At 43.0% G+C, this 25,607-nt stretch overlaps 1 protein-coding gene across 4 annotated transcripts in view; it reads right to left on the bottom strand.

Moving 5' to 3' along the window:
- The window catches only part of NPAS2 (neuronal PAS domain protein 2), a 100,165-nt gene that overhangs the window by 36,700 nt on the left and 37,858 nt on the right, over positions 1 to 25,607 (bottom strand). For 3 of the 4 annotated variants that reach the window (XM_053384189.1, XM_053384190.1, XM_053384191.1), the window contains one exon: positions 2,733 to 2,786. In XM_053384189.1, the coding sequence (XP_053240164.1) occupies positions 2,733 to 2,764 (32 nt within the window). In that variant the 5' untranslated portion in view covers positions 2,765 to 2,786. Of the gene's footprint in view, positions 1 to 2,732; positions 2,787 to 20,922; positions 21,380 to 25,607 lie in introns of those variants that run through there. The other variant, XM_053384188.1, reaches the window with a different exon arrangement.

Genomic DNA, 25,607 nt, shown 5'->3' with positions numbered 1-25,607 from the left:
ACAATATAAAATATGTAATGTCCCCCTGATACAGAGAGCATTTTCTGTGTCCCTAGCTTTTAGTTTTCCCCCTCTGGTCTGTCCCTGACCAGAACATCGTTATTTTACCTAGTATAGCATTCTAATGCATCTTCCTTCAATACAGAAGAGCTCACCTAAGTTTTCTCCCCATAAGAGATGAATCACCTCTTAAACACTACTTGTTTATTATGTTTGTCTTGGCTGTTCTATATTGTTGCTGTAAGCAACTTTCTGAAAACCTTTATGGTAGAGCAGCCCCAGCCTTCTCCTGTCTCCCACCTAGGGCTTAGAACTCAATCCTCAATAAAATATTAGATGCCCTCCTACAAAGTTTTGTCTCTACCTATTGGAAAGAGTGGAGGAAAGACTAAGGGCACATCCAATATTTCACTATTTTGCAGGTGGGATTCAGTCACATCTGCAATATAGGAGGCAATAATACGGACTTACATAACAGGAGGGTTGAAAGGACTGCACTTATATAATGCATGTGCAGTGTATTGACCCCCCCCAAAAAAGTGCTATATAAATGTTAAGTATGACGATGCTGTATGATGATGTTTGATTTTTTTACCGCTCCTTTTTTTACAGAACAATCCTAAGACATCTTGCACTATTTACTATATACACTGGACCCAGGAGGTGATTTCTCACCGTACCACCCATACAGGAAAGATGTCTCACTGCAGCAGATAAGGCCCTATGGTGTCAGACTGCTGCCAGCAACTCCTGGCCAGTTGCCCAGGAACGTACAAAGACATGGAAATGTTTCTTCTTCTTTTTTTAAAGATATTTATTGGAATTTTCAAAAAATAAAGAAAAAACATAAAATTAAAAAAAACAATTAAAAACTCATAAAGTTTACATTTCTTACTGTCAATAACCAATTTCCTTGACTTCCCCACACCTCCCCTTCTTGTATTCCAGTTCCAATTTTTAGCTCAGCAAGTTCTTGTCCCCAAACTTTACCTTATTTTCTCTAATTCATTTTAATTAACCAATTTTAACTTATAAACCTCAATCTTTATACATCAATACTTATTCTTAAAAATCTTTTTCTAGATTCGCCCCATCAATTTAATTAACCAATTTTAACTTAAAAACCTCAATCTTTATACGTCAATACTTATTCTTAAAAATCTTTTTTCTAAGGTCGGCCCCAATTCCCTTCCCCGAAATCCCCATTTTTATGTTAGTGGAAATGTTTCTTACTGTCCGCTTTTTATTCAGTAGTTATAGAGAGAGGCTATAGAACCATCATCTCTCCTACAGGTCTCGCTAAGTGCCCTCTGTCTTTGAGCTCTTTGCTCTCCTACTTTCAAGGCTCACCGGGTTCTGAGACAGTGGGGGACTGGAATGCTTTCTAAAGGCACTGTCTGTCAGCTGTCGCCGCCCTGGTGCTTCCTCCTCCTCCTTCTCCCCCTCTCCCATTATTTCCCAGCTTTTCGCGTCATCTGCCTCTGAGCTGGGACCTCCCTCAAACCCCCGTTGCAAATCTAAACTGTCTCCCTCTTCCTCCTCCCTGGAAGAGTCAAGATGGGGAGACGGTCTACACCACTCCTCCTCTGCCCAGTCCCTGACATCTGGCTTCTTAGAAATGTAAACGCTTCAGCAACTCACAAAGCCACCCTTTTTGCTCTGGTGGCCAAAAAGAACAGAAAGAGGACCCTGGACAAAATAGCATTGAATTGTAAGGGAGACACAGAGATCTAAATAGAGACTATTATCTGTGGCGTGACGTCCCTTTACGTGTGTTTATTTTTGATTCAGATTAGTCATGGCCACTGGAAGTTATTTGGATTGGTACTGCAGAACACTCCTAACCCCTTATATCTGTACTGTTGAAGGGGGTTAGGAAGAGGCGGAGGTGCCCCTTCCTTCACCAGGCTCTGCCACCAGGAGTGTCCCCCCCCCTGCACCTGCCAAGAGTGCCACAGAACAAAGGCTACTGCTGGTGGTGTTCCTGCCACAGTAGTCACCACAAGGCCCTGAAATGGGGCATCACAGTGGCAGGCACAGAGCAGGGCCAGCAAAGGATCTGCTGGAGAGAATCCTGAGGAGTCGGGGCAGCAAAAAAAGTGGAAAATAAGGGCCACCCAGCCAGCTTCCATCCTGCCAGGCACAAGCAGTGGGGATTTAAGATACAGCGGTGGGTCCACAGCTCTGTTCCTGTCTGCTGCTCACGGCCAGGATTGCTTTCTCAGTTCTGCAGTGCCTGACGTAGTCTACTTCAGGGAAGATAGTTGAATCTGTTTTAAAATAAGCACCTGCATCCCATTTACCCTGTACTGTTTTTTCAGGTAATTAAGACGCAGATAACCTGCCTTTTAACATTTTCCTTTGTTGGTTCTTGTAGGTGCTTTTAAAGTACTAGAAAGATGTGTTTCATGTGAAGCACGAACATTGCCCGCGGGTGTCTCTGTTTCACTTCAGATTCTAGTCTCTCTTAAGGGAACCAAGTGCAGCATTTGACATGAGAAGGGCTTCCCATGGCCCTTTGCTTTTAAAGAACGGCAAGAAGAATCGCGTGTTTTGAGATTCAGCTGTTTTTCATGTTGCGCCAGGTTTTATTTTCTCCTTAGCTTGGTCAAACGAGAAAGAGAGACAGAGAGAGTAAAATAGCTTTGTTATGCATTAAAATTAGGCTCTCATGAAGCTGACAATTCCCAGTATTGAAGGAAAAGGAGATGAAGAGGGGAGAGGGTACTCACCTCTTTGCCCTGTCTTTTTCATCCTCATCCATTAGATTGTCTAAGCAGCTTTTCCTGTTGAAAGAATTCAGGGTAGCTTTAGCACATGTTTCCACTAGATTTCTAGAAAGGTTAGGTTTCAAACAGAATCATTGTTGCTTCACTTAATTCATCACGACACCTAAATGTATTTTAAGCCAGTGGCTCTATGATTCATCATTCTCTCTGCTTGTTTTGGCCAACATTTGGACTGCAATCCTCTGCAAGCGAACAGGGTGTGGAGGGACTCCACACAGGCATCTTGAAGCATTCCCAACAGCTGGCTTCTTCTCAAGGGTCCCAACACAAAAGCTGCTTGCAACACAGCAGCAGTGAGGCCACCTGGGCACCAGGGAAGAACAAGGCTCCTGGTTAAGGTGAGATGCTGGGGAGCCTTGGCTTCCCAAAACTGGAAGTGAAAGACTCCGGTGTGCTTGAAACAAGCTTATCTAATTAAAGAAAAACTGTTCAAATCTCTCCCATTTACAGCTAATGACTTGTCGACACTTCTGCTTGCCCTGTGTCCAGAAACTACAAACGTGATTGAGCAGTTTTCTGATTTACCTGCACCATCTAGGCACTGCTCTAAGAAGTTTCCCCTTTGGTCCACTCATTTCCCCGGGAAAAGCTGCTCTTTAAGTGTTAAATCAGAATAAATGGCAATCTGGGGGAAAACCAGAATTGTAGTTTGCTCCAATTGAGCACTAAAAAGCAGAGTGGGGGAAGCAGTGGAGGTATGGATAAGCCCTAAGACAAGCCAGAAATAGTGTTTCATACCAGCCTGTAATTTATTATTATTATTATTATTATTATTATTATTATTATTATTATTAATACCCCACCCATCTGGCTGGGTTTCCCCAGCCACTCTGGGCTGTTCCTAATAGAATATTTAAATCACGATAAATACATCCACCATAACTGCTATTGTTTTGAGCTATTATTTAATAATAGTACAGGGAGACCACTGTACTCTCCCTGAATATTTTTCAGTAGCAAATCAAGCTGCTGCCTATCCCTTATCAGTGATGCAAAATTAAGCCCTGAGTTAGAAGAAGTAGTCTGCTTATCTGCTTACTTACACCTTCCTGCCCAATACTTTGGGGAACTCTCTCTGAAATAAAGTTATAGTGCTAAATCTATGAACTTCTGTTGCAAACAAGCCCTGTACAAAAGGGTTGCTTCAGCCGTCCGAGATAACCCTCTGTGCTAAACTTTACATACGGTATAGGGAAAAAAGAGAGAACAAATTTAAACGAACATTCATCAGTGAAGACTGCCATCTGCACAACTCAAAAGAACTCTTTGGTGTGTGCCCGTTCCCTCCTCCCAGCAATGGTAAACAGGATTAGCCTTCTGAACGCAAAACAGGAAAAAGTAGGTCACTTCGGCAACACAGTTCCATGTGATAAATTGATGATGCGATTGTAATGGTCTGCTCACAGTCATCTCTCTCTTTCTCAGCTGACTGCAGTTAACTGAAGGACCATACAAAGATACGTCATAGAAGGTTTTATAAAGGTTGCATGCGCTCCATACATTCATGAGCTTGTAATTCAAGTGGCACCTGGTGTTCTGATTTAAAACAAATAAAGAAATAAAAACAAGCATGTGTTAAGCCTACATAATTGCTGAGAAAATTTTACGGGCAAAGTTTGGTAAAATGAGGAATGGGAGGACTTTCCATGTCCAGAATGTGGGTCCTGCAGGTTCCCGGTTGTCTTCTGACGCTCCCCTTGTTGGCAAAACAGTGCGTATCCTTTCATTCTGCCCTACCTTATGAAAGAAGCAAGCCCAAATAAACTGAATCGTGGGCATGGGATCAACCACGTGTTAGGATTACAGCATTCTCTGGGCATGACGGAATAACCATGACCAAATTCAAGAGAACAATCCTGCTTAGCATTAGGTGCATACATGGCTATTTTCCAAGGCTGTCTACACATTGCCTGCTTAAAACACAGCTAGATTTTTCTTTTTCTCTATTCAGCCTGAAACTGGGTTTTTTGGGGGGTGTTTGCATCAAAACACAGTATCTCCTATCAAACTACAGCATAGAAACAGGATAGGTATGGATTGTGACTAATGTTGTGTGTACACTGCTTCCCAAACCAGTAGTGGAAACACACTGGATGCAGAGCCAAAGAGGAACATCCCCATGCTGGAAGCCACCATTATTTAGTTAAATAAAAACAGGGACTCAGATACCTGAACTAAACTATTCTGCAGCCCTAGGCAAGACCATCTGGATTAGTCAGGTAATTTACACCACTGAGCCCAAGTATAATAGATTCAAACAATTTCCAATACAGTGGTACCTCGGGTTAAGTACTTAATTTGTTCCGGAGGCCTGTTCTTAACCTGAAACTGTTCTAAACCTGCAGCACCACTTTAGCTAATGGGGCCTCCTGCTGCCGCCGCACAGCCGGAACCCGATTTCTGTTCTTATCCTGAAGCAAAGTTCTTAACCTGAAGCACTATTTCTGGGTTAGCGGAGTGTGTAACCTGAAGTGTATGTAACCTGAGGTACCACTGTACATTGACAAAACCTTCCTTTTGCCACCTATTCATGCGCAAACAGTCACAACATTTTGAGAGCAGTAGAGCCAATTTGGAAATGAACTCACTGTGCTCAATTAAAAAATAAACCTTTCCTCAAATAAAGTAAATTTTAAATGGTTCTGCAAGTTTGCAGCAAGAGCTGGCTATGGATGGAGCTAATTGGCTAGCAGCCATGATTTCACCAAAATAACTCATCATAAATCCCCAGAATAGTTTTGCATTTTTAAAAAAAAGGTTTCCCATTTCCCTAAAAAAAGAAATCTACAAATGAATAAATAAAAGTACTTGCGGTGCTTAAAAAAAATACAAAAAAGCAGTAACCCACTTGAAGCATGGGAGAAGGGCAAGGCTGATAGCTATAACAGCGCTAGGTTCACTGATAGGTATGCCTCCCATTTTAATTGTGAAATGGAGCAGAAGGTGGTTACGCTGAAGAATCTGCTGTGAGCTCTCCCTCTTTCTCCTTAATATTACATCTGTCTTTGCCCTATCTTATCCCTGTTCGATTTTCATAATTGGGTGCTGATGGGTTCTTGGTTTCTAGAACAAATGACACACTGTATATCGCCCAAAAGGGGTTTGGCTGAAAGTTTACACCCAACAGTAATGCATTTCATGCAGATCTGTAGTGAAAAGTCTCTTGCAAAATGGTGGCTGGCAATTTGGTAGCGAGCAGCAGAATAAAAACGGGAAGTGATTTTTAGAGTTCTCTTAAAAACTGTATGAAAATATGAAAAGGCACAGTTAGGTGCTTTTGTTTCAATTAACTCTGGTGTATAACAATGCAAGATACATTGCCAGTGGGTTGTGGATTGATATTAACTTCTGTTGCTAGGTTAATAAAATTATAATGTGGCACTTTGTACATACAAAGGGCACCCGTCTTAAAATAACTGCTTGAAGCTGAAAGCAGTTGACATGACATGAATAACTCCCACAACTGCCCTGTAGATTTCTGTACACTTTCTGAATCATCAGTACAGTAGTGATGATTTGTAGATATAATACAGACTGTGGGAGCTAGTTCTGTAATTTGTATAGTTTATTGGAGATAACTGATGCAACGTAAGGTCTGACTATACTGCAAAAAGAAAAGCTAATATGAAGTTTGGATTATGAAAAGGAGAAGAAATGAGAAGAGAGATTTATTTATGTGCCACCCTATAACTGTTATAGTTGTTCTCAGGAAGGCTTAGAGGATGAAAACAGTAAAATGAATAATATAATACAATGTGATACATGCTTAAAATTAAGCTCCAGATCAAAGACTGGGGAAGCATACGAGCAAAAGCAGGTTTCGTAAGGGTTCAGGAAGAGTTGAAATGCCTGGGGAAATAAAAACGTGCTTGCCTGGCACCGAAAGAACATCTGAGCAGTCAGCAGGCCGTTTTCTTCGAAGGGAAATTGATAACTGGATGCCACTACCAAAAAGAACCTTTCACTAGTAAACAACTGCCATATCCCCATCAGGTGAAAACAGGTGAGAGTAGTAATAATACCTGGAGAAGTATGGCATGGTTATTTGGATCAAGGGTAGCCAACACAGTGTCTTCCAGATTTTGTTCAACTCCATCAGCCCTATCCAGCGTAGTCAATGGTCAGGGATTATGAGATCTGTGGTCAAACAACACCTGGAGGGCTAACCCTGATTCAGTTGACCCCTGATCTACTACCCCAGATTTAGACTGGCCCTCCTCCTCCCCAAACCAACACTCGCCCTCTCTTTAGGCATCTGACCTCTGACCCTTCTTGATCTGAGACAAAAAGCAAGCTCCACCCAGACATCTACCAATCTGATCATCACTTCTAGAAGGAACCAGGAGAACTCCCAATATTGACTAGTTTATCCCATCCAATGGCTACAAAACACAGAGGGTGGGAAGCAATTGTGGAAAACTAAGAAAGAGTTTATTGATGATGCAGTTGTAATGAACTTAACTGATAACACAAACTATGAGTGAGGACAATGGAAGTCTTGACTGCATACAAAATAGCTATATTCCAGAAGGCAAAACCCTAGCCTGCATCTCTCTCACTTGATGAAGGTGCCTATGAGTTGCTTCAAACTTTCTGCTGTATCGCTCCCTCTTCTCTCCTTTCAGGCTGATATAAGCAATCTCATTGTCTCTTCTCTGTATATTTCAAACAAGCCAGTTGAGTATAACATCTGCCTATTGATCCCATTTCCTGTTATATTCATGTTCCACCCTCATAAATTCCTTAAGTCACATGTGAGGACAGGTGGGCAAGTGGGCGTGGTTTGCAGAAAAATGTCTTGTGGGCCAAACTGGGTCCTGTAGAGAGCTGACTTAGGCCCATGGGCAGGAGGTTCCTAATAATAATTATCTACCACAGGGTTCCAAAATGCTTGGTCCACACATTGACTCAAGTGGTTTGTAGTAGTGTTAGATCTATAAGACAAATGGCACCTTAACTGTCAGTTATGATCACCACAACAGAATATCTATTCACCAAGGGGTTGGACTAGATGACCCTTGGGTCCCTTCCAACACTACAATGCTACGATTCAACTACATTGCTTGACTGCAGCTTGCTCTTACAACAATTCACTTGTCCCAGTATGCAAGAAGGAGAAACACACACAGTGGAAATGGAAATGGTATTAACCATTATCTATGGCAGAGGTTTTTAAACCGTGGTTGCCAACCTTGGAGCCAAGAAATCTCAACGTGGTCGCAATTGGACCTGTGCCAGTAGCAAAATGCACCTGGGGAATTTCATCGCATTACAATTTGAATTCTATGAAATGCAAACTGCAATACAATAACACACAAGCATTAAAGTAAGTATTAAAAGCATGTAATTTCTGAAAACGCATACCTGTAACTTTTGGTAGCAAAGCACTTCACAGTTGCATATTGTAAGCATGCCATCAAACTCCTGACACAGCTGGAGATACTGATTATCTCAAGGTAACGCAAGATATGTTGTGACATGCATTTCATTTGATAGATAACTGGGATAGTCATTATGAGTCTATAAACAAACAGTGCAGAAAGGAAATGACCTGTCTTTGTAGACTACTGCCAGTAATGTCATGGAATGTGCATATCATTCCATGTTTTTTGCTACTGGAATGAGAAAGATTTCTCTTCTCCTAGCAAGAGTGTGTACAGGTGGTTTAGTAGCTGTTCCAGCTCTCCCATCATTCATTAAGTAATTTGTCTACTGAGCTCTGTCTACAGAAATATCATCCCTCTGCAACCAAGCATACCAATGGCTTGTTTGGAATTGCAACATAGTGCTGATGGTGTTTATGTGACCAAATGAGAAATGAAATAAAAACTGAGGCGTGTAAGTTTTGTGGCTGTGTGGAAGGCCAAAGAAGGTGAGTCATGTTATCCTGTAGTCCCACAAAGGTTGAAGACAAAAGAGTAATCCTGAGGTTGCACATTTAAGCACACACACACACACCCACCCTCAGTTTATGATGAAACAAATATTTGGCAACTATGTCTCACATCACACCCTTCTTAAACTTGTAAATATTTTTAATCACTGTACTGATTTCAAGTAGGAATGGGAAGAAAATTGTTTCAATGCTTGTAAGAATACAAAAACCAAAATGTAGCTGTCTCAAAAGTCACACTTCTACAAATGTTGCGATATGGTTTTCCAACCAGAATGCATATAGCACAAGAAAACCAATGCATGTATTAATGAAAATAATATACAAAAGTTCAGGTTGGGGGAAAATGCATGCCAAAATGTGTATCTTAAGCAGAATTTCAAACAAAAACTTGTACATTACGGGAAGAAGAATATGAAACTGCTGACTAATTTTCATGAGGCCTTTTTTCAAGTGCAAACTGATGTAGGAACCGAACTCAAGATTAGACAAATGAGAAGTTCGAGAGAGAAACCGAAATTTGCAGATTCCTCTATCCCTAATTCTAATCTAAATTATTAGACATTAGGATTTTATCCAGCACTAACATTTACTAAATGCTGTACACAGATTAAAAGCAAGACAGTTCATGTCCACAGGCTTAAAGTGTAAAAGACACAAGACAAAAAGCATACTCAGGAGTAGACCCATTGAAAGCAACGGGCATAACTGGCTGAAGTCCATTAATTTCAGTTGGTCTGCTCTGAGTGCGACTGAACTGGATATCACCCTAATTCTTCGCAAAACTCTTCTGCAAAAGGCAGATAAGAAGGGGGGCACATGAATAACAGCAGTACTGGCTCATTCAGGGTGATAGGTTCAACCTTGTCTACACCTAGAAAAATAACACGAAAGTCGTGCCCTAGATATTCTCTCACAAACTGCTGAAATGTGTGAACTAAGGCCATCAAGGCAACGCCTTACAGTTCCATGTAAGTGCCTTTAAAACAAACAAATAAAGCTGTGTACTAAAGTAGGCATAATAAAAGTTGCCACAATGACATATATCATCTTCTAGATGCCCATATTCAGCAATGCACTTTTTCATGCAACAGTAAGTTTGCATTGTCCCAAAGTAACTGCGAGTGAGAATGTGCAGTGACCTGCTTTAGTGGAACCACATTATCTGCCAGGATCAAATGGGATGATGAGACTCATAAGTATAGTATATTTATTCCTTATTCATCTGTAAACAGCAGCAGAAAATGAATTTGTAAGAGCCGTTCCATCAGACCTGCAATGTTTCCCTCTTCTCTCAAACTTATCTCACTTACTACTAATTATTATTATTATTTATTTGTACCATACCCATCCGACTGGGTTGCATACAGCAGCATAAGGAAGCATTTGTTTTCTCAGAGATGGGTTGGTGTCATCACTGTGCAGGAAAAGGTTATTGTGTCTACCACAAAATTGGCTTTATATAGCTATACAAATCTCTGGGTTTTGCTCTGTGTTCACTTGTGCAATATCTAATTAATTTTCAACTTCATAATTGGGCCAAACTCCCGATGAACAAAAATTGAGCCCCAACTATTGTTTTGTAGATTAATAAGATTTTGGATGTTTGGAAGGTTCTTTTATTATTATAAACCATCTTACAAAATCCAAAAACAGATTAAATTACTAGAAGGGATGGGGGATTGTTGACACTAATATATTTGGCCTGGTATTTATGGAATCTGCTATTAATTTTATATATGCTGTAAGCCGCTCAGAGTGGCTGGGGAAACCCAGCCAGACAGGCAGGATATACATAATAAATTATTATTATTATTATTATTATTATTATTATTATTATTATTATTATTATTTCATTCCATCCTTTATGGCACAGGATGGTAACTTTGTTGACTGCAAAAGGTGTCTCTGAAATCTTTGATGCAATGGCTGTGCAACAACAGGAAAAGAACAGTAACATAACCCATTATCACTACAGTCATACCTCGGAAGTCAAACGGAATCCAAGGTGTGGCTTCCAATTGGCTACAGGAAGCTCCTGCAGCCAATGGGAACCCACGGAACCCGCTTCAGACGTTCGGGTTCCAAAGAACATTCGCAAACCAGAACACTCACTTCCAGGTCTGCGGTGTTCAGGAGCCAAAACATTCAACTTGCAAGGCGTTCAGGATCCAAGGTACAACTGTACTCTAGACACCACGCAGATGCCAGAAATACCCTATCAACCCACAGTATAATCCATGCATAGGCAAACTCGGCCCTCTATATGTTTTGGGACTACAACTGCCATCATCCCTGACCACTGGTCCTGTTAGCTAAGGATAACGAGAGTTGTAGTCCCAAAACATATGGAGGGCCGAGTTTGCATATGTCTGAAATTGTCCAAAGTGCAATGACTGGTCATGTACAGCCAACATGAAATAATTCTGTGGATTTATATCCAGGTACAATCAAATTAATAGGGACGCGGGTGGTGCTGTGGGTTAAACCACAGAGCCTAGGACTTGCTGATCAGAAGTTCGGCGGTTCGAATCCCCGCGACGGGGTGAGCTCCCGTTGCTCGGTCCCTGCTCCTGCCAACCTAACAGTTCGAAAGCACGTCAAAAGTGCAAGCAGATAAATAGGTACAGCTCCGGTGGGAAGGTAAACGGCATTTCCGTGCACTGCTCTGGTTCGCCAGAAGCAGCTTAGTCATGCTGGCGACATGACCCGGAAGCTGTATGCCAGCTCCCTCGGCCAATAAAGCGAGATGAGCGCTGCAACCCCAGAGTCAGCCACGACTTGGACCTAATGGTCAGGGGTCCCTTTACCTTTACTTTTTACAATCAAATAAATAATATATTCAAAACCAAAAGGAAATACTTCAACATACAGCTTTAACAGTGCCCTTAGCCAGTGTCTCGTAAGGGGGCACTCAAGGGTACGCAGTACCGGCACTTCTTTTGTTGTTGTTGTTAAAAAGTGTGGCATTTACTGTAATGACTTCATGGTGAGTACCATTGTGATCCTCTTATGGAGGGGCTAGATTCTAGTCACATGCCTCGCCATGTGTCTGAGCGCACTGCACACAGCCTTCCAAGCACACTTACGCACACAAATTGAGCCACTGCTCACCTCTGATACTTCAATGCATATGTTAACCACCCTTTTTTTACTTTGAAATATCTCAAGTCTATGTCCCAAAGCAGAGAGCCCCGAATAAAGTATGAAATAGTGCAGAGGCATTGCCAAAACTACTATTTCTGTAGAAAAACGTCAGGTTCAATGGAAGAAGTGGTTTTCCCTACAACTCAGAAGTATTTTTATTACTAGGAAGAGATCATCTGTCAAGATAACAACAGACAGTAATTAAGGTTCCTTAAAAATCACATCGGGAATTCCTGTGGTGTGTTCTTCTCCTTTGGGATGCTTCCCTATTATCCTCAGAATTACTGTCAGAATTACAGACTGGTTTGCTCTGAAGTTATTATCCCAGGTAGAGAAAAATACATGGGAAATGTTTATATCCAAATACTTAATCTACTTGAGGAATTGAGTTTACAGAAAAGAACCATGTGTCTCACAACAGGTAGCGAGAATGAATATGGTATCCATATCTGGCAGCCTTCAGAAAGACTATGTATTCTGACCTAATATTCCCACCCCCCATACTACCTACATATAAATGCTGCTGGCGAGGGTCCCTGTTGGTGGCAGCCCACAGTAAGCTTTGAAACAGGGCATTCTGGGGTCAGGAGGGGCTGAGCCAGCCCAGAATCCACTGGATGCCAGGCCAGCCCCACTGCTCTCATGCAACAAGATCGGGCCCAATTAGCACACTAACTCCAGGCTGGCACAGCAATTTCCCTGCTTCCTGCCTTCTGCTCTAGCCAGCATGAGCAGTAGGGCTCTGGATGAGGCCACGGTGGTCCCACTGCTTCCCGGCTGGGGTTTTGGATTGCAGCTCAAATCTCAAAGCATCAGAGAGTAAACTTTTGTTGACAGCATTTTTCTTGACAGAAAGACAGCTACAAACGAATTTTAAAAATGGCTTGCAAAACACATGACGGGGGATTCTGAACAATCATATCTTGTGTTAAAAGCATGTGCAGACTGGTCACCCACCCACTGGGATTCAGCATGTTGGAGGCATGTCAGAGGAAGGCTGTGGATCTGCAGGATTCTAAGCCACCTCGTTGCCCGGACATGATCCTCCAATGACCATGAATTATACCAGCCCTAGAGATGGTGTCGTTGATTTCCAGCCAAGGGAAACCATGGAAGGGGAAAACGCTCTGGCAGAAAACAGGGATTAGGATTTGCTAACAGATCAACTACGGAACCACCACCTCAGGTTACGATTGCCTTGAAAAAGTAATAAAATTTATCCAGCAAAGAAAAATTGCCCAGGTTTTCTACCTATTTATTTATTATAATGCAGCAAAATCCACAGCTATCACTGAGCGGTTCAAATAAATGCTCTCTAGGGTGAACAGTAAGACTAGGGTGTTTCTTTTCATAGTCTGCACTCTAATAATATTATAAGGGCAAGCTAAATAATATCCTGTATAGGGACACACATTTGTCATTGTACTTTAACTTTTACAGTACATGTCTACTCATAACTAAGTCCCACTGAGCTCAATGGGGCATATTCCCAAGTAAGTAGGTAAAAGATTGTAAGTGGGATGTCTTTTAGTTTTAAACTAGCACATGGTTTTGTTTTGTTTTTTAAAAATAAAGTTTTTATTAGTTTCCAAAGTACGTGCATTGCCTCTTTTTTCAGATTGTGTTTTCTACAGAGCAATTACATTTGTTGTGAGACATACTATCTATAAGGTTGGGGAAGAAAAGAGGGCGGTAGGGGGTAGAGTGGTAAAACTTATGTTCTTTTAGTGTATGTCTGGGGTTTTGTGTCAGCAGGGTAGGTCTCTTTCTATTTGCTTGTTATAGTTCCTTGGTAGTGAGAGAGGTTGGGGGTCTAGGGCATGGTTGGTTGTCTTTAGTTGGCTGCAGTGAGATTGGGGGGGTGTCAAGTTAGCCATACTGATTTGTATGCTGTGGGTGGATTCTTGTTATTTTGTTGGGCTGTGTATGTGATAAAAGGGGAGCCATATCGGATTGAAGGTGTCCTCTTCTATTTGTTCCTATGCCAGCTTCAGTCTATTGGTTAGTTTTTCCAGTAAGGTTGTTTCACACACAATTTGATACCAGTGGTCCATGTTTACTCCTGACAGGTCTCTCCAGTGTCTGGCAATGATGCTTCTGGCTGCTGAGAGGAGCTGGGTTATGAGCTCTTTATTCTGCAAGTGGGAATTATTATCTTAATAGTTTTCAGATGAACATTACTGAGATATATCATTGCAGCTTATCCATGAACTCTACACTATGAATTTTCACAAGACCGACGTGAATTCGTTAAAGAAGTAATTATGAAAACGGAAAGCATTAGACCTCTGTAACTTCAACACTTTCAAGGAAGAAATATTGTTAATGCTCGTTTATAGAAACGCACTCCTATTCGAGGAGCAACTACTATTAACCTCTAAGGATATAAAAGGTCCAATTATGAAAATATATCTCCTTTTTCTTAATTTAAATTACTCATCATATAATTGTATATACATAAATGGGAATGTGATCTATAATACACTTATTTCTAAATGGAAATGGATATGGAAGAATTAAACCCATCAGATTACTCAAGCAGCAGTGTGCAGCAAGGTCAATTCCATTGCTAAGATCATAAACAAAAAGGTGAGCAGAGGGATGGCCTTTTGTAAAATCTTGCAGTCTCCCACAAAAGCCCACCCCCCTTCTTCTGAGCCAAAAAAAGTTCACTTTTTAGCTCAGCCCTATTAAAAAATCCCCACCTACTCACAACGAAATACAGATCCTTCCAAGCAGCCTGTGCAGATGCTTTTTGTAATACATCATGAAAGAAACATGACTCAGCATTACACAGAGACTGGCCCTTCATTTGCATATTTATTTATATAATACTTAAAGCAGCTTAAAAATGAACAGCTCAAGTGTGTTTCTATGCAGACACAAAACCAACTAAGGACATATCTGTTCTTCCGTTTTAGATCCAAGGTAAAACTTTTCCTTTTACAAAGAAGAGGGATACAGGGAGATTCTTGCCCCCTTCAGATTTTTGACCAATGCACAGTGGTACCTCAGGTTAAGTACTTAATTCATTCTGGAGATCTGTTCTTAACCTGAAACTGTTCTTAACCTGAAGCACCACTTTAGCTAATGGGGCCTCCTGCTGCTGCCACGCTGCCAGAGCACGATTTCTGTTCTCATCCTGAAGCAAAGTTCTTAACCCGAGATACTATTTCTGGGTTAGCGGAGTCTGTAACCTGAAGCGTATGTAACCCGAGGTACCACTGTATTCAGTGGCGTAGCTAGTTGCTTGGGTGCCTGGGAGGCGCATGCATCCTGCTGCCAGGGGCGGGGCAAGCTGCCCACGGGGGCGGGGTGAGCCAAGGCAGGGCGCGCTGTGTGGAGCCTCTCTGCAGCCCCCCCTCAACTGTAGGGCAGCTGAGGCAGTGGGCCGACGCAAGCCTGTGCTGCTCGAAAAAGCATCACAGAGCTTACAGGCAGTCCGCCCACTGCCTCCCCCTCAGGAGAGACGCATGGCTCAGGCACGCTGCAGGCCCTGCGGTGTGGTGCATAGTGCCCCCCGCCTCACCTAGCTACCAGTGGTGTAGGAAGGGGGGGTGAAGGAGTTTTTTTTTAAAAAAAAAGTGTTGCGAGCCCAATTTTTTATTAAAAAACCCCAACACATATTTTTGCCATTTTATCACTACCACCACCCCAGTAATGACACCAGGGGTGGTCCACAACCACCGCACTCTCCTTCCTATGCCACTGAATGTATTACCATGACAACAATGAATCGACATATGATGCAGCTGCTGCACTTACTTCACAAAATGTTAAGTAGCCTTTTTGTTCAGGTTTCTGCTCACTAAACAAAACTCTCTTGGCTGAGTAATTAAATAATTCCAAATATTCCCAGCTCTTTAGCAGGAAATTTCAACTAACTTCAACATAGTTTTAAGTAAAATAATGTTTGTAGCAAATAGGGAAATGCCAGGAAATCTCACCGGCTTTGTTCACATGCCACATTAAGCCATACTTAAAAAGCAATCTGTGGTTTAAAGTGAACATGCATCATACTGGTGCATGCTACTTGGAAAGCTCTTATTCCATTCCTGCCCCACTCATTCCAGGAATTAAGCTGGAATCTGGCATGTCATGTAATCCAAACACAGGCGTGCAAACCAGGTCATTCTGTGATGCAGCAAGGAATCTCAAGGTTAGCTCGTTATTCTCAACTTGAAACTCTTAGCTCTTCCAAAATCGTAACATTAGACAAGCAATCGTGTTCTTCTAAGGCACTCTCACAAAGTTTGTTTCTGCCCATAACTTCTGGTGAATTTAGACCCTAATGGTCAAATTGTGTACTGCAAGCAAAGAGCAAAAGCAAACAGTATTTATTATTTATTTTAATAAAAGATTATACTTCTTTATATAATAATTAAAAAATATCTAGGTAGCTTATACAGAAAAGCAATAAAAAATACAACAACGCTATTCAGATCGATTTCCTTTAAATAAATAAAAACTATGGGAGGAAAATGAGATAGCAAACAATGCAAAACTATGTATCAAAATAAAACTGCACCAAGACCAGGAATGTTGTACTACATATCCCATCATCCTTGATCACTGGATGGGATCTATAGTCCAACACCTTCTGCAGGACCACAGGTTTCCCAACCCTGACCAAGGTGCAACTAGATGTAAGAAAAGGAACAGATTGGTAGAGCATTCCAAACTACAGGAAGCCAGCACAAGTTACACTGGGGTTAAATTATGCCGGTATAATCTAGCCCTATCCCTAAACTCTGTTCAGCAACAGGGCTACTGCCAACTGAGCTGGCCTGGGCCTGGCAGGGGGGGAGACAATCCTTTAAAATAGTGATGATGTGACTGAGCTGAACACAATCTAGAGTAGTGGCAAGTGTCTCACTGTCCCCTCCCACCAGAACACCCTGGTCTTGGGTGAACTGGTTTCAGCTGAGCCAGGTGACCCCAAGCCCAATCTGTGCGTACACAGAGAGCGCTTTCTCCAATCACCTCCTATTGGGGCAGGCCTATGGATGTTGTTTGAATTATGGTGCTGGAGGAAACTCTTGAGAGTCCCATGGACTGCAAGAACATCAAACCTATCCATTCTGAAAGAAATCAGCCCTGAGTGCTCACTGGAAGGACAGATCCTGAAGCTGAGGCTCCAATACTTTGGCCACCTCATGAGAAGAAAAGACTCCCTGGAAAAGACCCTGATGTTGGGAAAGATGGAGGGCACAAGGAGAAGGGGACAACAGAGGACGAGATGGTTGGACAGTGTTCTCGAAGCTACCAGCATGAGTTTGACCAAACTGCGGGAGGCAGTGAAAGACAGGAGTGCCTGGCGGGCTCTGGTCCATGGGGTCACGAAGAGTCGGACACGACTAAATGACTAAACAACAACGGATGTTGCAGCACTATGGCAATCTCCTTCGCCATACTTAACTTGTTTATGAATGAAATAGCTAAAAATGGGAAGCAGTACAGTAGTAACATTGTCACTTCTATATACCAATACATAAGTACATCAGTATATCACTCAGCACATAGGCTTCCATACTCTCTTTTTCTAAAGACGGTGAAAAATGTTTTGCTTTGTTTTTTTGTGGGGAACACCTGTGGGAACCCTAATTGTCGAGAGAGGAATAGAGAATACCCTTTGCATAGATAGTAGTTGCCTCTTACTGCGTGAAAGTATAGACAACTGCAAACTGCTATTTACAAAAGCACACTATGTAAAAATGACCCCTGAACATTTCGAAGCCTACATGTGTATAGAGCCTAAGAGTGTATAAAATACATTTTAAAGCATAATTATTCTATCTAGCGTGGCACAGAACTTCAAAGAACCAAAGATCTTTCTGTAAACTCTGCCCTTAATAAATGTGAGAGTACAAACAACTATTATATTACACAGAATATGTGCTAAAGGCAGAATTTTTTCCTACCTGTTCTATTTACAATGAGCTAGAGCATAGAAGACATATCTTTTTAAAAGTCATTTAAATTATTTCCCTCTTCATGCAGCAAAATACACATCTAGAGTCTAACTCCTCGTTACAAAATGTTTAAAAATAATAATTTCAGAGCCTGAATTAATTTAAGCATTGCAGACAGAACTGTTCATGCTACGTTTTGTCTTCCACACACATTATATGAAGGAGGAGATTATTTTCTTTAAAGCTCACAAAAAAAGGATTTGAAGGCTGTTCACAGTGTAAATAATAAGCATCCTGCATATTTTCAGACCTAGCTGTTACAGAGGACTTTTGCAATTGCTCTGTCAAACTGAACTTATTTTAAAACCCAAATATGTGCACCTTTCAAAGGCACATTACACATATGAGAACTGCAAAAAACTGTTATATTTTCCCCCTTTTCAACAAAACATACAGAAAACTCCAGACCACTGAAATACTGTAATGCTTCTTTAACTTTGGCACGGTGATCCCAAACATAGACAGGATTTATTTTCAATTATTCATGGTCTGCAGCTATTTCCTACCTCCATATGGGAACCTTTAGAAACATTTGTTTGTTTTTCTTGGGCCGCTAAGGATGTAGATACGTATAGACAAGACAATCTAACACTGTAATAAAAACTAGTAATATCTGTGGACTTACCTACAATGTAACAATATAATAAATATCAACATGAAATCATGAATTTTAAAGGAAAACTTATTAAGCATTATCTTATACAAATATCTTATAACATACTTTACAGTACTGTAAAGTATATTGTAAGACATTTTTACAATCCTTGCCTCACACCCACCCAGCCTTGCCCTGCCTCAGTATTTAACCTCTCTGTGACTACAGCCTCTGTCTCTAACCCTCAGTTTCTGCTTGATGACAGCAATTTATATAAAAGCTTCTGAAGTGAGGAGAACATAAGTGCTTCACCTGTTGGCTATTCAAGCATACCCAAAGTAGCCCAGAAGCTATAGCAACCATAAGCTGAAAATACATGAAGATGGTTTTGTTTTTTTAACTGAATCATTTTAAAAAAAAGAGCCTTCCCTGTTAGAGGCAAATGCAACAAAATGCAAAGTTGCATACTGTCATAGTATAGGCAAGTAACAAGAGATTGCATGTGCACTGTCCTTTCAGAAATGTTGTTTTGGAAATAAAGAATTCTCAGAATCTACAACACCCAAAATGCATTTCAGGAATATCAAATAAACTGTCATTGGTAAATGTAATGCAAAGTCAATACTACTCACATTTCAAGCCCCACCCCCAACAGCTGGATGTTTTGGGTGTCCTCTATAAGGTATGGTTGGAGATGGTTTTACCACACATATCTGAAAATGCCTGAGCTGGTCATCATACAAAGAAACACAATGGGACAATAACCTAATTTGGCCAAATCCACTGCTGCGATGCAGGATTGTCTCTTAGTAACAAGAGATCCATTTGCTTTTGGAAAGGATTAATCCTTATTCCTTAATATTAACCCCCTGAAACAATGTTAACATATATTCTTTCAGAACAATTACACAGGCCTAGACCAAAATGAAACAGACAGCCTTTATTTAGAACACACCATTTCCAGAGCCAGTCATAGATCCAAGCACTAAGGCAAAGGTAAAGGACCCCTGGACAGTTAAGTCCAGTCAAAGGCAACTATAGGTTTGGGCGCTCATGTCGCTTCCAGGCCAAGGGAGCCGGCATTTGTCCGCAGACAGCTTTCCGGGTCATGTGGCCAGCATGACTAAACCGCTGCTGGTGCAACAGGACACCATGACGGAAACCAGAGTGCACAGAAATGCCGTTTACCTTCCCAACGCAGCAGTATCTATTTATCTACTCGCACTGGTGTGCTTTCGAACTGCTAGGTTGGCAGGAGCTGGGACAGAGAAATGGGAGCTCACCCCGATTTGAACCGCCAACCTTCTGATCAGCAAGCCCAAGAGGTTCAGTGGTTTAGACCACAGCGCCACCCGTGATCCAAACACTATTTAGCTTCCAAGGAGTCAATGTACGATGAGAGCTAAGAATTAGGAACCAAGAAGTCTTTCCCTCAACTGTAATCTCTGCCACAGACTCACTGAGTGCTCATGTCTCAGGCTTCCACTGACAACATGATACACCAATATTGGCCTACCTTCCAATACTGTTGTTAGGACTGCCGAGATAATATATGGGAAACACAAAAAGATATATACATACAGTGGTACCTCTGGTTACGTACTTAATTCGTTCTGGAGGTCCGTTCTTAACCTGAAACTGTTCTTAACTAGAGGCGTGCTTTCGCTAATGGGGCCTCTTGCTGCCGCTGCACTGCCAGCACATGATTTCTGTTCTCATCCTGAAGCAAAGTTCTTAACCCAAGTTACTATTTTTGGGTAAGCCGAGTCTGTAACCTGAAGCGTATGTAACCTGAAGTGTATGTAACCTGAGGTACCACTGTATGTATGTATTATGATGATCTTTCTTAAAAACTTACACTGAGGTGTTATTTTTAAAAGACCACGATGCACAAAATTAACCCTCACAGCCTCAGGCCATTTTCACAACTGCATTTTAAAATCACCTCTCAGCCTCACTGCGTCGTTTGTGGAACATAAATCTGTAGAGTTGGGAGGGACCATGAGGATCATCTAGCGCAGTGTACCCATTTGAATACTATTCATATGATTTCTTTTTATTTCTTTTTTTTAAAAAGTTATATTTAATTCAAAGTGTGTTCTGGCCAACGTGGGAATTACATCTGAACCGCAGCTGCCAGGAAAAAAACACAACCGAATTCACAGCCACTGGTGAAAATTAGCCTGACTCAGCACCCCTCAAGAATTACCATCATCAATTTGCCTGTACCATTGACTTGGCGAAGCAACTTTATCAGCTTTAAGGTGCTATTCTCTGTGTATGTGTCTGTCTCATGCACGACCCTCGATTTCGGCGCGCGACAGAGGGGGGCCAAGTTGCCAGGCCAGCTCCTCCCATGCCCTTGCACCTGACTTGAGCTGCCGCCACCTGTGCGCGCGCGCGCCCCCCTGGAAAGAAAGCGAGGGCGCCCCCCAACGCTCGCCGCGCGAAGAGGCGGCCGGAGTGACCCGCTGCTCTTGCTGTTTATCTGTGTCACTGTGTCAGGCGCCACCTGCTTGGGCTTACCTGAAGTGCCTGTACTGGGAGAGGTGGGCGCGCGCCGCCAGCACGCGCCAGATGCTGCTGCTGCTGCAGCTGCTGCTGCTGTCCGCGGTGGCGACCTGTGCGCGCGGGTTGCCGCCGCTGCAGAGCTTGCTACGGCGGCCACTTTCTCCGTGGCCGTCGCCGCTGCTGCTCTTCCACTCGTGCCAGAGGTCTCCGGACCAAGTCTCCGTGGCGCACGCCAAAGCGGCGGGAGAAGGCGGCTGCGGCTCCGGTTCTCGACCGGGGCTCCTGCTGCTGGGGCTGCTGCTGCTGCTAGCGGCGGTGTCTCTGCTGTTGTGGCACCTCCGCCGGCTGTATCTCATGGTGTGAGGGGAGACTCCGCATGCCGGGCTCCCGCTTCCCCCTCAGCGCCGGCCCAGCCTCGAGACTGGCGGGAAAAGCGGCTCGGCAAAGGCGCGAAAGCGGCCGGGAGCCTCCAGAGGAGCTGGGTAGCTGCTAGCGCGGGCTTCTCTTGGGGCATGAAGTTGCGAGCGCGCCGGCTCCAGCAAGGGCTCCCTGGGCGGGAAGTTGCTGCCCCGGGGGCAAGAGCGGGGCATCCTCCCCAGCAGCGCCTCATCCGCGCCCGCTCCCAGCCGAGAGTGGGGGGGGGGAGTCGCTGGGGCGCCGCTCGGCGGCTTCCGGCGCCCCTCAGACCATCGGGGGAGCCCTGCTCGCGCTCCCTCGCCGGCGTCTCCAGTGAGAGTAGGAAGCGTGCGCTTCCCGATTTAGTAGGGCGGGGAGCAGGGGAGGTCCCTGCTGCTGCTGCTGCTGCTGCTGCTGTTGAAGAGAGAGAAATAAACCAGGCTCTTTAGCAAAAGGCGAGCGGGAGTCGCCGGTGAGCAGCAGCAGCAGCAGCTCCGAGCCAAGCTGCGAAATGGGTCAGGGAGGTGGAATGGGACTCTCGGATCGCCGCCTCCCGTCCTCGCACCCAGCCTTCCTCCCCCACTTTCGGAAAAAGTGGGTGGGCTTAGATTTTTGGAGGGGGGGTAGGGAAAGAGAGAGAGAGAGAGAAAGCTGGGGGGGGGGAGAGAAAAAGCGGTCCCTCCTCTTGTTTTTGCACAAGTGCAGGAAATGTTCCACTGACCTACATATTTTAGCAAACATTATACGTGACCTGCCCCCCACCCGAGTCTGGGAGGAAGAGGAGGAGACATGGGAGGACCTAAAAGGAAAAAAAGAATTTGGCCCTTAGTGTGAGATCGGAGGGAAGGTAGGTTGTCGTTTCTATAACAAACTAGAACTTGGGTGTGTGCATGTGTGTAGCATATATCTCCGTCTCTCTATATAGTTAAATAGACAGACTGCACGACGCGCATATTGAGGATCAAATAAGTATAGTGGCCATTGCATAAGGCATTCTTAATCCTGGCCGTGTGCTGCACAGTACGGTGCTTTCTCACTTCTGCTGTTTGGGTGTTCGGCAACCAGCCAGTGCCACCTGATGCCATAACATGTGTTTCAGGAGATTGCTTAAGTGTGTTTAGATATCTGAAGTGAACACTTGCTGAAAGACTGTATAAGCTTTTTTCTAGGAAAGCCTATGAATGGCTAGTACAACCCTGGACACACCTGAACCGGCTAATGCAGGTTAAATGAAACATACTTGGATGTCAAGTATGCCTCTGTGGATGCTTCTGTTTTAGATTTTGAATGTTCATGCATTAAAAAAAAATCAAAGGATTCCCAAACTCATATTTCAAATTTGTGGTGTTTAAGTTTTGATTGACTTATATGTTACTAAGTCCCTGTGCATCAATTCTCTAACGTGACAAAAACCTCAAGCTGCACTATATCTGATTTTAGATGGCAAATATCCCCCCAAAGCACACAAGCAATATGTGTGCTTCTTTTTCCTTATGGGAAAAGATTTGTTCATTGTAGATTGCATCAAGTCTTAGTCATGCTCAGACCATCAAAGGACTTAAGTCCAATGAGTCTATTCTCAGCATGACCCATTGGATTCAGTGCTGGCATCACACCCATTCAGTATTGCAGGATTTGATCTTTGACTTCCAGGTCCTGAAGGTCCGTTGACCAAGTTTTGATAGGTGCTGGCATCAGGCCTTCCAATATTGGACAGTAAGATATTTAGCTATTAAGGGAGCTTGAATGAGACATGATGTAACCTCCCTCACATAGATAGTTATATGGGTTGTCCTCAATGGACCTAAGCTAGTCATAGAGCCATTAGTTTCTATAGGGGTAGACTGAGTAAAAGTTATTTGAATACAACCCTATGAGGGAGATTCAACTCACAAGTCTTGTCAGTGGAAACCCTGCACAGGGAGTTCCATTTGTGCAATGGGGCTTTCCCCTTTCTCTCCGCTTGCACCCCACAAATTGGTTCAGAGCAGCGGCTGGGAGAAGCCCCAGAACAGCGCATAGACGGAGGCGAGGAAAGTTCCATCTGAGAAGCTTGCCTTGATGGAACAATCAACATAGCTCGACACAATTCCACCCAGTGTCTTCAAATTAAGTTAAGAGGTGAAAATCTGAAGGCTAAATAAAATATTAATATAATTCTGCCCTATATTTCACCACATTAGAACTATAATAGGACAAGTCCTAGTATATGAGATAAGAGTTCCACCAGGTGTAGCATCTATCCAGCTGGAGGTGTTATCTGCAAGCCCAAGCCCATGGATTAGTGTGCACTATAATTAGTAGGCAGACTGATGTTTACCCATATCACCTGTAGCCACAAACCCAGTTCAGTTCTGATTGTTCTTATTTTTATTAGATGCTTGACAAACATACAGGCAGTCAATGAAATGTCATGGTCTGGTCTACAGGCGATCGTAGTCCCAGCTGAGGATGTCAGGACCAGGGGCAGGATGGCGGGTTGGGAGCAGGAACGAGAGTCCAGAAGCCAAGGTCCCAGGATCAGGAAGCAAGAAGCCAAACTCAGCAAGGCAGGAACCGTATTTCTGTGGCAAAGAGCTGAAGGGAAATGCTGACCTTATATCCCTTCCTGGCTCTTGCCACCAGGTGCAGTGAGTTACCAAGCGGCCTCACCTGTGCAGCTGCGCCTTGCCTCTCCAGAACAAACTTAGGAAGGCCCCAGTCCTGCAAAGCCTTACTGGTCACAGGGCCTGGCTCCTGCATGCACTCCTGACATGAAAGGAAATCTGGACATGCAAACAGGTGGCACTAATGATGTGATGTTCATTTTGCAATTACTCTGAACAGCAGGCTGTTGTTAACATATCTGCAGCTATAATACTATTGCCACCATATACCGGTACATGGCTCCACGGGGAAGGGCATAGTGGCAAACTAGACCAGGTCCATGTCCAGCAGGGACTTATTCCAATGGGACTTTCTCCCAAGTAAGTGTGTATAGGATTACTGACACAATTCAAGAAGCCATTTGTTCAGAAATGGAGCCTCCTTTTCGAAACATGCCTCAACTGAAGTTAATGGATGGGGTGTTGCTGTTTATTCCAGTAGGAGCCATGACAAGGCAGAAAACGACTTGGTGCTACTCAAAGCATACGGTTATATGATGCCACACTCCCAGACCTATTTTGTGGGGCAAATAGGGCAGTTGATATATTTCTCACCTGCATTATTGTGTCCAACACTCCTTTTGGAAACTAATATATGATACAAATAAATTTAGTAGAAGCTGTATCATTTTAGGCTTACAACCTAAGTGGGCGGGTTGTTTTGTACACATTGTTTAGTTAATGATGTTTAATTATTTCTTTCACCAGTTCATAAGTTGCTGTTCACCACTGTGAAGTGTTTGGTTTTTTTTAACCCTTGCTTTTAGAATGCTGACTGTAATCAGAATCAGATTAAACCCACAAAACACAAACACAAATCTCCTTTCTTCATTTGGCTGTGGCTCAACTTTTTTTTTCTTTATTGGAAATTACAAACAATGATTAAATTATCCTTTGGCACACTAAAATAAATGCCTGAGGGTATAAAGCATGAGGTTAAACAGGAGTGGAATAAAACGTTTTGTGTGGTGCCTGATGAAATTTTCCATGTGTTGCACAACAAATAAAATGTAATTTATTCCTATTGTGGCAAGTATGGCCGCAAAAGTGCTTGGAGTAATATTCACAGGCAAAACTAGCCAGATCCAGAGGCAAAAATGGGCAGATCAACAGATAACAGAGTAAACCAAACCCACTAGGATAAAAGAGTTTGGATTTGTCTGATTTTTGGCTTTCCTGACTTAGCCAAAGCTACACTGGCATAAATCGTTCACCCCAACTGAACTGGAGATATGCTTGGGGCATAAGCCCCTCACCCCAGCTCTGCCGGGACTCAATTGGAAGTTAAGCTGTATTCCTAAACCTGGGCCTGTGTATGAACACAGATGCACAGATGATATAGTGACTTGGGATCTGAGCTGGCACAGTTCATCACAACAGCAAATAGCTACACAACCAGGGTTTTCTCTACCAGGATAGCACTGTAGACAAATGAGACCAATCTGACAGAACCTGAGATGTCTAGGTAATTTGCTGGGCTAGAGACAAACAAAAGCTCAAATGCCTTTTCAGCTTTGCTAAGTCTGTTTTGCAAGCGCAAAAAGCACTAGTGAGGCTGTCAAAAACAAGGCACAGATTTGCCTCCAGGGAGATGAGTTATGTTGAGGCAGCCTACTTTATGAAGGCCAGTGGAGTTACCAGTTAAAAAAATAAGAAGAT

Source organism: Podarcis raffonei, chromosome 4, assembly GCF_027172205.1.
Source record: "Podarcis raffonei isolate rPodRaf1 chromosome 4, rPodRaf1.pri, whole genome shotgun sequence".
In the NCBI taxonomy this organism is placed as follows: Eukaryota; Metazoa; Chordata; class Lepidosauria; order Squamata; family Lacertidae; genus Podarcis; species Podarcis raffonei.
This window is presented reverse-complemented; position numbering and strand designations above follow the sequence as displayed.